General features: G+C 39.1%; 1 protein-coding gene across 3 annotated transcripts in view; it reads right to left on the bottom strand.

The window, feature by feature from the left end:
• Nucleotides 1-6: 6 nt before the first annotated feature.
• The window catches only part of adamts18 (ADAM metallopeptidase with thrombospondin type 1 motif, 18), an 89,627-nt gene continuing 76,110 nt past the window's right edge, over nucleotides 7-13,523 (bottom strand). For all 3 annotated transcript variants that reach the window (XM_020617177.1, XM_020617176.1, XM_020617178.1), the window contains 6 exons: nucleotides 9,826-10,030; nucleotides 7,457-7,651; nucleotides 5,199-5,269; nucleotides 4,871-5,036; nucleotides 2,181-2,370; nucleotides 7-926 (listed from right to left, as the gene is read on the bottom strand). In XM_020617177.1, the coding sequence (XP_020472833.1) occupies nucleotides 811-926; nucleotides 2,181-2,370; nucleotides 4,871-5,036; nucleotides 5,199-5,269; nucleotides 7,457-7,651; nucleotides 9,826-10,030 (943 nt within the window). In that variant the 3' untranslated portion in view covers nucleotides 7-810. The remainder of the gene's footprint in view (nucleotides 927-2,180; nucleotides 2,371-4,870; nucleotides 5,037-5,198; nucleotides 5,270-7,456; nucleotides 7,652-9,825; nucleotides 10,031-13,523) is intronic.

Genomic DNA, 13,523 nt, shown 5'->3' on the forward strand with positions numbered 1-13,523 from the left:
CCAGGCCTGTAGGCAACACTGTTCATTATTCCACTCACCGTGGCAATAGCCAATAAAGAGAATGCAGGGAAGAAAAGAAAGATGAATAGATGATTAATAGCTGTATTACCATAAGGATATAGGAGAGAGAAAAATGACCACTTACAATGTGACTGAATATAATGTTTAACATACACAGATGTACATGTTTTCATAGTGTTTACATGAACGAAAGGAAAAATGTATTCAGCAGCAGCAAACATGACAAGCGGAGAATGTGTGAAGAAGTGCAGAGGACATTCTGAGCATTGCCTAATAATGCATCTCACAACGTGGATCCAAGGGTGACTAGCACAAATCCTATGGTGTGTCCAAACAGAAATAACGTCACAGATCCACTGTACACCTGATAAAATGTAAATCATATATTACGAACCATAATAACTTAAATAAAGGCGTATGAAACCAGACTTCTTTAAACATACAACATATAAGCTAGCTAAAAACTCTATAAACCTTTCCTGTTCCCTTGATGGCTTGTAGTTTCAAAGGTTTTAACAGGAAAACACTCTACAAAATGACAACTATATTTTATAGCAATGAGTTTTTAGTTGCACTGTCTTTCCATTTCCAATGCAAGCAGTGAGTTGATGCTGCTGCTTTAGCAGATGAGCAGCCACATTGCCTTCTTTAACAAAATTCATTAGTCAAGTACTCCAGGAAGAAAACACATGTAGTTGAGCACAGTTCCTTGTGTTGTGAGTAACTGCCCCTGAATGGCCTCTGCAGTGTTGTTTGGCCAGAAGCCACAGACCCAGAGCTGTCAGAGCTCTATGGCCTGTTGCTGGAGCAGGACTTGCAGCACTGCTGTCCATAGAACTTGTGGCTGCATACGCCATGCTTTGGAACCAAGTGGCACCACCTGAAATGGTCCACGCAGTACTCATCTGCAGAGAACAAACCAGATAAGGCATTTAGCAGTGAAACAATAAAGGACCTCAACTGACAGCTGTTTAGCAAAAATACATTAGGAAAATGGTGCAAGGTGGTCATTACAATTTCTCCCAACCCCAAGTGACATCTTGATATTGGTTGTTTAGTCCAACAAATCAGCTCTGTCAATGAAAGGAGAATTTTATGATTTAAAAAAATAGAAATGTAAAAAGTTAGTATAGCCACTCTAGAGACTCTGTTAGCTGCAATGCTTTGAGCTAAATGATAATGTGAGCATGTTCACAGTGGCATTGCTGCAGCAATATGCTGTTGTTTAGTGGGTGACATTTCTCTTTATCATGTTCACCATCTTAGCTTAGCTAGTTAGCATGTTAACATTCACTGGCTCAGCTGAGACTAATGGGATTGTCATTAGTTTTTGAGGAAATAGTCATAAAATAATACAAAACTGCACACTAAGCTTCAATATTTTATTGGTCTTGGCCACCTTCTAATTTTTCTAAATTGAAAATATTTCACTAAAATCAAGGTGGAGGAAAGATATTGTAGAATTCATCCTGTGGGAACGATAAAGGTTGGTACGAAATTACATTGCAATCCATTCAATAGTCTCTAAATGTTTCAGTCTGAACTGAAAGTGCCATCCCCTGAGCCATGCATCTGGACAGTCAGTGCACTAATATACTGTACTGTATACACAAACATTGAACTGTTTACTGGTAAATTCACTTGAGTTACTTCTCTTTGAAATGTGACAATAAATAAAAAAAAAAAAAAGCAGAAAGCTCGACCAAAAACATGACATGCAAACTACACAGAGTGGTGTTGTAACTTTTCATTCATTCATTTTCTACCGCTTAGTCCCTGAACGGGGCCGCGGGGGGGCGGAGCCAATCCCGGACGGCAATCAGGCGAAGGCAGGGTACACCCTGGACAGGTCGCCAATCCATGGCAGGGCTAACACATAGACGAACAACCACACACGCACTCCTATGGGCAATTTAGAGACACCAATCAACCTAAGCTGCATGTCTTTGGACTGTGGGAGGAAGCCGGAGTACCCGGAGAGAACCCACGCAAGCACGGGGAGAACATGCAAACTCCACACAGAAAGGTCCCGGGTGGGGGCCCGAACCCGGAACCTTCTCGCTGTGAGGCAACAGTGCTAACCACTGCCCCACCGTGCTGCCCCGTGTTGTAACTTTATGGTTATGAATAAATAAAAGTGAATGAATTTGTCTTTTTACCTTTCAGTGTCGGTCCGGCAGCTCTGACCCGGCTAGGGTATTGTGCTGGGAGAGCGGCAGTGCAGAAGTGCGTGTTGCACGCCCTGGAAGTGACAGGTCTCTGGTGGGGCACGCAGCCAGCTGCAGGACGACCTTGCCGGAGACACTGGATGGACCGAGTCTGGACCCCTCCGCCACAGGACACAGAGCACTGAAACAGAGGCAGGAGAGATACAGCAGAGAGACAAAAAAAATAACAAAAGGAAAGGCAGAATTAGAAAGAGAGAAATGAGAAGGGATACAAAGAGATAAAAATAGAAAACGGAAATCAAATGTGGAAGTGTATGGAGAAAAAGAAATCATAAAAAGAGCAGAAAAGGGAGAGGAAAGCATAAAGGAACTGTTTATGCAGAGACACAAAACAGAAGAAGAAAACAAATAGCATCCAGCCTGCACTTGCACTGCAGACAGTCAGGAGATACCTTACTGGTATCACAAGCTCCAATTCAAGCAGAACAGGACATTGCGTTATATGAGCTGTTTAAGTTTTTTCTTTTTTTTTTGCATAATAAATTACACTGATCAGGCACAACGTTATGGCCACTTGTACATCTGTATGCACTTCAGTGCAACACTTCTGCCTTAACATTTGTGTTTATGAAGTTCAAAATGTTTCAGTTTTTGGTGAGATTGTCATAAATGTATAAATCCGATCATTATTGAGGTCATAGTTAAAGGTGGTGTTGTACTGGACTACATTATATTCAGAGGTGTCTCTATATTTTTGTCCTGCCAATTGACATACATGAGAGGGTCAGAATATTAGGAACAGCTCTGAATATAATGTAGTCCAGTACAACACCACCTTTAACTATGTCCTCAATAATGAACATATAACTGAATTTATACATTTAGGACACAACCTGTCCCAAGAGGCTCTGTAACAGTGTGGAGCATCTCAGACCTATTCATCACCTGGCTAAGCTCTAAACCAAGTGTGTGAGCTACCACCACCTACACTGTACAGTCTGCCTCTGAGATTTTTGGGGAAACAGTGATAGTGGGACATTCATGATCATATGTCTTGTGTTGATCAAAGATTTGGCCCAAACATTGTGCTGCCTTGGTCATGCCAGGGCCTCTCAGAAAAGAGGGTCTGGTAAACAAAAACAAAAAAATCAATGAAGTGTGAAATGGTGAGGTGGAGAATAAATGTTGTGAATCTGAGGAACACTCAGGATTTGTTAGTTTCAGATCAGCTGACCACACAATGGGATGATTCTGCTAGGAGCTACTGCACTTTTAAAGAATACTGATTCTTTTGGCAGTGGAACAAAACACCCATTTCCCACTACTTCTTGACTACACGGACCATGCAAATATTTTTTTACAAATGTATACACGCAAATGTCATTTGACTGTATGCAAAGCTTTGCCTCCCTTACTTAACACTGGCTGTTTAGCCTTCTGCTCTCAAAGATGTAAAATTCCAAGTGTGTCCTTAATTTGAGACAGATGTAGACAGACTTTAGAAATGTGCTGCTTCAATTACATCTGGTTTGGTGTTGATCAGCTACTACCTGAGAAATGTGATACTTGTAATGACAACTGTCAGCTGTAGAGTTAGTTCATAGCTAGATAATAAGCTAAAGTTAGCTCAGCTAATGTTTCCAGCTGACAGCAAACAGGACCTGCTTCCACATAATGAGAAAATACTAGCTGGAAGTACTAGTCATGAACTGAGTGTTTTTAAACATAACATGCAAACTCACCAACTAATGATAATCTACTTGATTTTGGAAATGACCTTCTGTTCCTACTGCAGGAATTTAGATAGTTAGAACCAATAAACACAATGTTTAATCCAACCTTACAACTGTGCTCACATCATTTTGGGTTTTGAAATGTGTTAAAAAAAACTATCATGCTTACTACAGTCCCATGCACACTGCTTGAACGTGGAGAATCTGCAAACGGCCTGCAGTGTCTAATAATCATGGCACAATTGGACAATCACTTTACACTTTATCTGACAGCATAATTTGTTGTTGACAATCACTGTCTGGTGACAGGATTCCAGGGTTTAGCAAATGGTCAAAACAAACAAAAAAAGATCTTAGTTTAAGTTCCACCTAATATTCTTCCATACACAACCATCGAAGTTCCATAGTTACTGTAGTTTACATGAAGACAATTGAGCAAACTCCATCTGCTGAGGAAGACTGATAGATGTCTAGCTGTGGTTAAAAACCCAGGAACAAGATTTCAAACTTGAATTTTGAACATCAAGTTTCGACTAACTTTGTCCATTCTCCCAGCTGCCAAAGAAATCAGTGTATACAGTTTCTCTCCCTGTTAACTTTATTCCAGACACTAAGAGATGAATGGTCCATATCATCCATGTCCAAGTACTTAATTGATGCAAGATTTAAGTATCATCATGGCTGCAATGAGAAAAAAAATCTATTTTCAGCATCAAGTCACGTGCCACATGCTCCAGGATCAAATTTTATACCAAATATCCATGCAGAGTGGTCCACAACTGACATAAAATGATGCTTTACAACCTTTGGCATCAGGATTTGAACACATCACACATGTCTGATGTAGAAGAAATGCTCCAGATTGGAAGACTTTCAGCTGAAATGCACATCTAGCACAAAAAATCTGTCATGTCAGCAATTTTTGGATCAAAGGATGTACAAATGTACCTGTTGCCAGGGAGAGGAGTACCAGCCTAGGACCACAGCACTGGCGGTTGTTCTGCCAGAGACAACCTGAGGGAGCTCTGGGCATGGACCTCGGTTGCAGTCCTGTTGGAGATCCACTAAAGGTTTGGCCAAATGTCTGCATCTCCGTATGGGGAACTCCACATACCTGAGAAGGGAGAAGAGGCTGTTTGCTCAAAATGGCTCTTCCTACAGAACTGCCAGTTTTGAAAACACTGAAATTCTGACTCAGATGATATAGTACAAATAGTGACTGTGCAGATCTGTTAAAGAATGAGGCACATCCTGGTGTGTAGCTGAAGGCACATACCCTCCCCGGAAGTCCTTCTCTCCACAGCAAATCTCTCTCTTCTGGATGCCTGGACCACAAGACCTGGAGCACTGAAACACGGCGTAGGCAGGAAAGACAGGTTTAGAAAACGAATTTGCTAAGTGTGTATGTGTGTGTGGAATGCAGCCTAGCAGCAGACACTACAAGGTCACTTATCTGGGTAGTAACAGAGCCAATATGCTAAGTGCACTACTGAATGTTATATATTTTATTTGCTTGTTTTACAGGAACACATGTTAAAAGCTGAAGCCCCCATCCCTGGCTAGGCTTTAAAAAAACAGTTTCCAACATTCAAGAACAAATAGCTTCATAGACAAAACCAACTTAAACGGGAACAGATAAATCAAAGTGTAACAAACTGGCCCACACTGTTCAGTGTTCATGTCTTTGTTATTGCCTAAGCCACTGTTTTGTCATTGTTTAAGCCACTTTGTAGAAAATACTGTGAATTCCAATTTTAAGTCTACTGGTAAAGCGTTCAGTAGCTGTGAGCCTGTAACTGTGAAACATGAGTGACCTAAAGTGGTGCTGCACCTTTGAACTCTACAGTTTCCATTTAACTACCTCACTAGTCTTGACACCTTCGCTATTACATCTTTGATTCATTTGACACATTACATCAGGGGCAAGGCTATTTATAAATGAAAACTTTAGGAAATTATCAAAGGTTTGCAAATTATGCTTTTGAATAATTTGACAATGATGCCATTTAACTGGTTTCTGATCCATAACCTTTAAGGTTTGTTTGTATAATGACATTATAGGTTTGATTGCCGATTGAGAGGCCTGGCCTGATGAGCAGGTATACTTCATGTATGTGTGTGAGCATCTGTATGTGTCAAAATCTAACCACGCAGTGTATTCTGAGAAACATCTTCACTGTGTTTTATTCTGCTAGTCTTGTGCTGAATATCCAACCCGCACACTGACCTTTTCTATTTCATATTCAGCAACATGAACTATTTAGTGTGAGTGAGTGCTCCCACTCCTTTCACTCAAACTACTGTACTTCATTTAAGTAAGAACAAAGAGGAATTGACACGTTAGATTAAAAAAAAAATCATCTTTGGCACTAACATTAAAAAATATGCTGCCTGAATTGATGAATATCCAGCATGATCAGGGCATAGATACAGTTTGTAAAGGTTCGTAAAAACATCCATTTAACTCCCTAGGGATAAAAAGTATTCTTCAAAAAGAATGTATGCAGCAACAACTTGGTTTGAGGATAGTGATTATATTATCTAACAGCATCATTTGCTTGTATGGAACCTTTCATAATCCCATGAGTCAAATGCATCATGATGAATCATTTAGTCTGTAAAATGTCTGATAAATGCAGCAGTATATTCTGTTTCCGACTGTAAAGTGGAAAGTTCCATATTTAACGAGATCCTTTTTTGACAAGATATTTTTCATGTTATTACTGTTCTAATATTTTTTCTCATATTACTATTTTCTGTCAAATTAGTTTTAATCAAGATTTTTCTGGTTATTGAAATGTATTTTATTGAAATGTTTTATTTTGTTGTGTCACAAAATGTCCATTAAAAATATGTTAGAAAATCCTTATGCTTGACAATGTTTGCTTAATTAATTAAAAGATGAATCGATTTCAATATTTCATGGATTATTTAAACATCAGCTGCTTTAATTTTTGCGAAACCTTTAAATATTCCATTTAGACACCTTTACACAGACAACTTAAAAATTACTCTATTCTTTTTTCCACAAGTTATTTAATCAAAATGTGCTGTAATTGATTGAATTATTTATTTGGATGACTTGTTTTTCCTCAGCCTTCGTCTTAGACTTCCAGCCAGCTTGTTATTTCCAACATTTTGCTGGCCTTTCAACAAGCTCAGTGCAGGAATGTGAAGCTGAGCAGTAGTGATATTTTCAGTCCAAATGAAGTCTTGATGTTGCATTGTGGTCTATTAGGACTGATGGCTGTGGAACTGGCCTCAGTTGTCTATGATAAATTCTTCCCTTTATACTGAAATCAAAGCTTGATATCTACTCCAGCTCATGGCTGGATATATGTCAGGGTTAGGTCGTCTTCTACATTTGGAGTAATACATATACTGTATACCACCAAGACCCAGAAATGCAATGTGTGTCACTAAAATATTTTTATTTGATGGATTTCAAATGCTTTAGAATAGACTGTTGAGGATTATTACACTGGAAACAGCACTGCTGTTGCCACTCCTTTGGCCTTGTCTCTTTGTTCTTACCTCGCCCCAGGGGGCGGGGATCCACTGCAGCCTTTCATTTTTTGGGCAACGCCGCAGGACACAGGTCTCTTGGGCTTTGGGTTGGTGGTTCTGTCTGCACATGCTGTCGGGCACCACCACCGCTTTGGCCCCAGGATCCGTGCTACTGCAAAACACACTTCGCTTTCTCAGTCCACGCCCACATGTCTTGGAGCACTGAGAGTGGACAAAGAGGAAGTAAAATAAGTCACTGTGGAACAAAAGTCAAAGACACAGATGACTGCACCATCAGGAGTTTAATGACTCAGGAGACAAAGGTTTAATGACCATACACTGATTGAAGCATGCCGCATACACTATCACTTAGGCTTATAGTTCCTTATGATTGTTTTAACCTTCAATGTTCATCACAGTTAAGCATCAGGTCATATTACCAGCAGTTAAAGCCTTGGCACAGACACTGTAAATGCATTTGTCATTCATCACATGGTGGACAAGCAAACAGAAGATCACCAGTTTGATGACAGCACATTATGGCCTAACATTAACTACTATAAACAAAAAAGCTCGGGAGACGAATGTGATGCCAACCTATCAAAGTTCCAACCAAAGGCAGATAGTGCTGCTGTAAACTCCCTGTGAACCGCAGAGAGACAGACAGCTGAGTCAACTGCTCTACTGGGACTAACAACAACAGCCGTCAGGGCAGTTTATGCAGCAACATCACATTCATTTATTAGACACGTACACATCTGTGCATATCCATTTACATACACACCAGGAAAGTACACGCCAGTTCGTCACTGAAAGGTCCAACTGATCTTTTTCAGGGAGAGTGGCCTCATCTATGCATGACCGCTGCATGAACTCGGACTAGTCCATGAGCATGTCCCAGAGAGTGATTGCTGAATGGCAATGTCTAATGCAGGTCACACCAGCTAATCATTTCAAAAAGGTTTACAAATTATTCAATCTACTGCCAGATTATTGTACACAAGAACAAATAAAGGTCCCGTGTAGTGTGCAATGCACTGCGGTTACAAAGAAACACACCAAAACCTTAAAGTCATACTTGTATCATATGATTAAAAAGCCTCATCAAATGTTGACCTTGGGAAAAATAAAAACATATTTCCATGTTGCAAATGAATCAACCCTGCAAATCTACATATTACAAGTAGTAATCATTCAAGGTTGATAACAAACCAGACAATAAATAGCTATAATCACTTTGTCATTCCTGAGCATATTTGGTTATGAAATGCATATAGAGTTTATTCTGATTCAACTGCTCAAATTAATTTTCTTAAATTCCAAACAATGGCAAGAGTAAAAAAAAAAAATTCTTTGTTTTGGAAATGAAAATATGAGACTAATAAAGTTTGTCAGCAACTGGCAGATGTCAGATTACAGTTATATTTAGATACACGCTATTAAATTATATAATTTTGTTTTCTGTGTTTTCCACATGCCCAACAGAGGGCAGCAGAGTGTTTCATCTTAAGCAAACAGCTTGCACACAAAACTCAATGCATCTGAGTGTGTGTCTTTCAGGAACAGCCATATTTCTATCATGCAGGTGTTTAAACAGGTCACTGTGTTTTAATGTAAAGTTGGCTGTGTTCTACATAAAACCTAAATTAATTATGACAAAGAGCACGCATAATGTGCATAACCCTGAAGGTAAAAAAACTGGTTTCCAAACAAAGAAAGAACTGAGAGGTATCATCATCACTGAAGCCTGTTTATTATACACACTTCTGCAGCTTTCTATGCTTGAAAAGCATCCAAGTATTAAAGTCCTATATACCACCAGAAGCCAAATGCTATGTATTTTATTTTTGTATAATGTAGTGTACATTTAAGAATTTAATAATGTTGATGTTGAATTGTACATGACTAACACAAGGTCAGTCACACTGCATCTAGTAAGAATCTAACTCCAGGCTTTTGATAGTGTGCTTAGAACTTAACTAGATCATAGCAATGACTTTATGTAGCTTCACAGACTGCTACTTGTTGTGAGTTTACAAGAATATCAACAAACTCATCAAGTTAGATTTGCCTTTTTAAGTAGGAAAGCTGGAATAAGGCAGAGTCTGCAGACAGCTGTGGGCCGTCGAGCACAGTAATGTTCAAGCTAAATGCTAAACCTCAGCTTGACAACATGAGTATTCTTCACAGAATAAGCAATATTTCACCTGTTGGTGGCACTAAATAAATAGTTGGGGATAACATAATTAGGATTTCTCCTCTGGGGACCATGAAATTATACAGCAAACCATCCAGTAGTGATGGATCAGCCCATCTAATCAAAAACAACATGCCCTCATTGCCATCTCAACAGCTATGCTGCTACGGTAGGTCTACAAATGCTGCCACAAACCCACCTGTGACCAAGATCCAGTGCTCCACTCTGGCGGGCAGGGCTGGGTGTGGCAGGGTTGGACCTGAGCAGGGGAGATGACAGGGCAGAGGGAGTGTGTCACCACCTCTTGCCTCTGGTAGGTCACCTTCCTCAGGCAACGTAATGTCCTTGCCTGCTGACCTCCTCCACACGAGAGACTGCAGGGCCCCCAGTCTCCTGTTTCCCAACTGTGGAAGGATATTTAGAATGAGAAACAGAGAGTGAGGAGACTTAGGATAGAGGGCTTGCATTAATTATAAGTGAATGACAGTATTAACAAAGATCCTGTAGGTGGAGGTGAATGGATAAAACAACACAATTTTAGATTAAGGTTTTTGCACATGGAGCGGCTATAGAGTAAACTGACACCAGGATACCAGCCACATGAACTCCTGATCAGGACAGCCACCACAGATCCAAGCTCTAATCTGCTGCACTAATTATGGGACCCATTACACACAGAAAAACACATTAGTTATCAAATACTTCAGAAACCCACTTGTTATTTAGTGGTTTAAAATTCTAAATACTGAGCCAGCTGTTTTTTTTTTCCTGCTTTTCTTAGAGCTATGATTAATGAAAACCTAGACCTGCTGCTTTTAAACTACTATTTTCACACATTCATCATTATTGCTACACAAACAGACATGATAAAATACATATCCATATCTTTCCATCTCTGTCTTTATTATTTGGATCCAAAACTAAGCATGAAAAGCATCTTGTACATAAAGCTCCATAACAGCTTTCCCAGGGCTCCAGTGCCAACCACAGTATGCAACATACAACAAGGCTACAGACAGGTGTGGGCTCTATCATCTTTTCCTTCCCTTTCTATCTTTTTCTGTCTTCTTTTCCTGTGTCCTCTCTCCTTTTAACATCCAATTCATCCAATCTTTTTGTCTATTTTTTTGCCTCCTCTGTCCTTAAGTTTCTTTGAAATCCTGCTTCTCCCCTTATGAAGGCCTACGGCTGCTTCTAGAATAGCTTCTGTCATGGCAGCAGGGCTGAAAGGGGCAATTACAGCAAATGAGTGGTCTGACAACCACAGGCTTAGAAGAGGGAGATGGTGAGATGGGCAGATGGCTCAGTCCAGTTCTGAGGACGTGCTACCACATAGACCACTCCTCCATACCGCCGACCTGCTTCAGGGGAAGAAAAATGCTTTCATACTTTTTCAAATGCCACAGACACATGAAGCTGCAGGACCAAACTGCAATTTGAAAATGAGAGAGATCTGAACCATTGGGACCAAAAAGCATTGGTTTTGGATTTTTGGCTTACAGACCATTTGCTTTTTTCCCTCTATTTTCCCTCACTTATAAATAACAATATATCATTGAGGAAAAGTAGCTGAAGTGCCACTCTGCTTCGTGGTTCCGAGAAACCCACCAACACATTTTTAGTACTTGTATGGCTGCAGACCAGTTACCACCAATGAATGAACATACTGTATATTCCTAACCCAATACTGAGTCTGAGAGCCAATGGTTTTCTTACAGCAAGTTCTTCAAGTTTTTCTGCATAATTAAATATCAAAATGACCACTGCAGCTCAGCAGGTTGCTGTACCAATATTAACCAGGTCTCTGACCATATAAACTTTTTTTAACTCGGGTTTTTCCCCATCTGGTACTCATTTTGCTTGTAAAAACATCCCTACTATCTCTCCCCTTGTATTTTCCCTGTTCTCATCCCTTCATGAGGTCACTGAACAGTCCCTAAAGGCTTTGACATTTGCCTTCATGTTCTATAGTTCTTTACAGTATAGGTATTCCATGTAGCTGCTAATGCTGTTGCACTTATAGAAAGCTTCTCTAGATATAGGCGTACATCAATACACCTTTTGCATGGAAGACATCTTAACATGACACAGCATGAATTGATGATTTCCATTTTGCTGCTTCAGTTTCAGAGTCCTTATATCTGGCACATTTTGAATTTGTTTTCTACAAAGCTCCAAACACATTTGCTAAAATACTACACTAGTTTTTTTATGTTTTATTTTATTTATCTGTTTTTATTAATTTGTTGTGGGAGCAGATAACAAGAACACTGATTTCATTTGCAGGCCATTTCTCTTCATATTCACTGGTACTTCAGGCTTTACTCTCCCCTTTAGCAATTGTATTTTACTAGAATATTTTCATTTTCAGCTTCGTACTTCAACTTCACCTCACTTTAGAGGCAAATAGTCTACTTTTTACTCCACGTCTTTCATTTGATAACTTTAGTTGCTATTCACTTTTCAGAATAAAAGTAATAATACAAAATAGAGTATAATCATAAGTTATTGATCCTTGGTAGGAAATTTGCAGTCTACCCAGCAGTCATTCAAATTTAAGCATATAAACTTGTTAACATTACCTTCACCTTTACCAGCTACAATATTAAAATGAACACATTAGAGCATCAATAATTATAATCTATTATATAATATACATTAATGTGAAAGGTGCAATTTTGAATAATGAGTACTTTTACTTTAAGAAATGTAAGCAGATTTTGATGCTAATACCTTGGTACTTTTACTTAAATATTGCGCTTGAATGTGGAACTTTTACTTGTAACAGTAGTTTTACACTGTGGTATGGCTGGTTGTGGTATTGTGTCTGAGTAGTCCTTCCACTGCTGCTGGAAATATTCATTTTGTACAAATAAACTTAACTTAAAAAAAATATGCACATTTTTAGTGTCAATAATTTTTTTTTAATTATATATTTACCAGCTCTTTTTTTTTTCATTTTAGAAAGTCTGATTGGCTCTTCCTGCCCCTAGTATGTTGCATGTGAATGATTGTGTGATCATTTGCTCTTAATAGTTACTCTTACATTTAGCCGTAATAAATTATTCAGCAAAATAAATAAATAAAACACACTCGTAGACTGGCTCTTTAGAACATTCTTCAGTGAACTTCTTACAGATTTGGTATATATTAATCTCTTTTCAGTATGGTGTGCAATTTTTTTTCTCTTCACATCTTCTAACACAGGTACAGTATGTCATGCTTCACTTTTTTTTTATTGCAACACAAAATAACACATTTACAGGACAAAGCATATAACATACTACATGAGAGAAATGAGACAGACTAACAAAAGAGGCAAAGGGATTATTAGTTGAGGGTATTGAGTTATGTGTATGACGGTGTGTAGTGTGTGTGTATCCAACTCTATGCAGACTGATATTCATTGCTCAAGAGAAAATAGAATTAACGAACGATCGTTTTCTTGGCGATAGTTAGAGAGATAAGAAGTGGGTTTTTATATTTAATTGGTAGGTGGTTGACTTCTCTGGCATTACCGAGCAGGCAGAGTGATGGGGATGGCGGAATTCTACAGCTCAAGATGGTGGAGAGTTTTTTAGTCACCAGAGGGAGTAAACAGGTTGACAGGTCCAAGTAGCAGGAAGGTCATCATCGGCGCTATCCAGAGTGCATTGTGAGCAGGTATCTGTATCAATGAAACCCATTTTGAACATTTTACCTTGTGTGATGTGAGTCCTGTGAATAGTCTTGTATTGTATAAACTAAGTTTACATTGGTAGTCATGGAAAAGATATTACAAATCTAGGTCCAGAAGTCGGGGCTGGGGGGGAGAGATAAATCCGTTTCCCATTTAGTCACTGGTAATGTTATTGTTCCATCTGTATTTGACATTAGTTTATAAAGTTTAGATATAAT

This window comes from Monopterus albus, unplaced genomic scaffold (genome assembly GCF_001952655.1).
Source record: "Monopterus albus unplaced genomic scaffold, M_albus_1.0 scaffold186.1, whole genome shotgun sequence".
Taxonomy (NCBI): domain Eukaryota; kingdom Metazoa; phylum Chordata; class Actinopteri; order Synbranchiformes; family Synbranchidae; genus Monopterus; species Monopterus albus.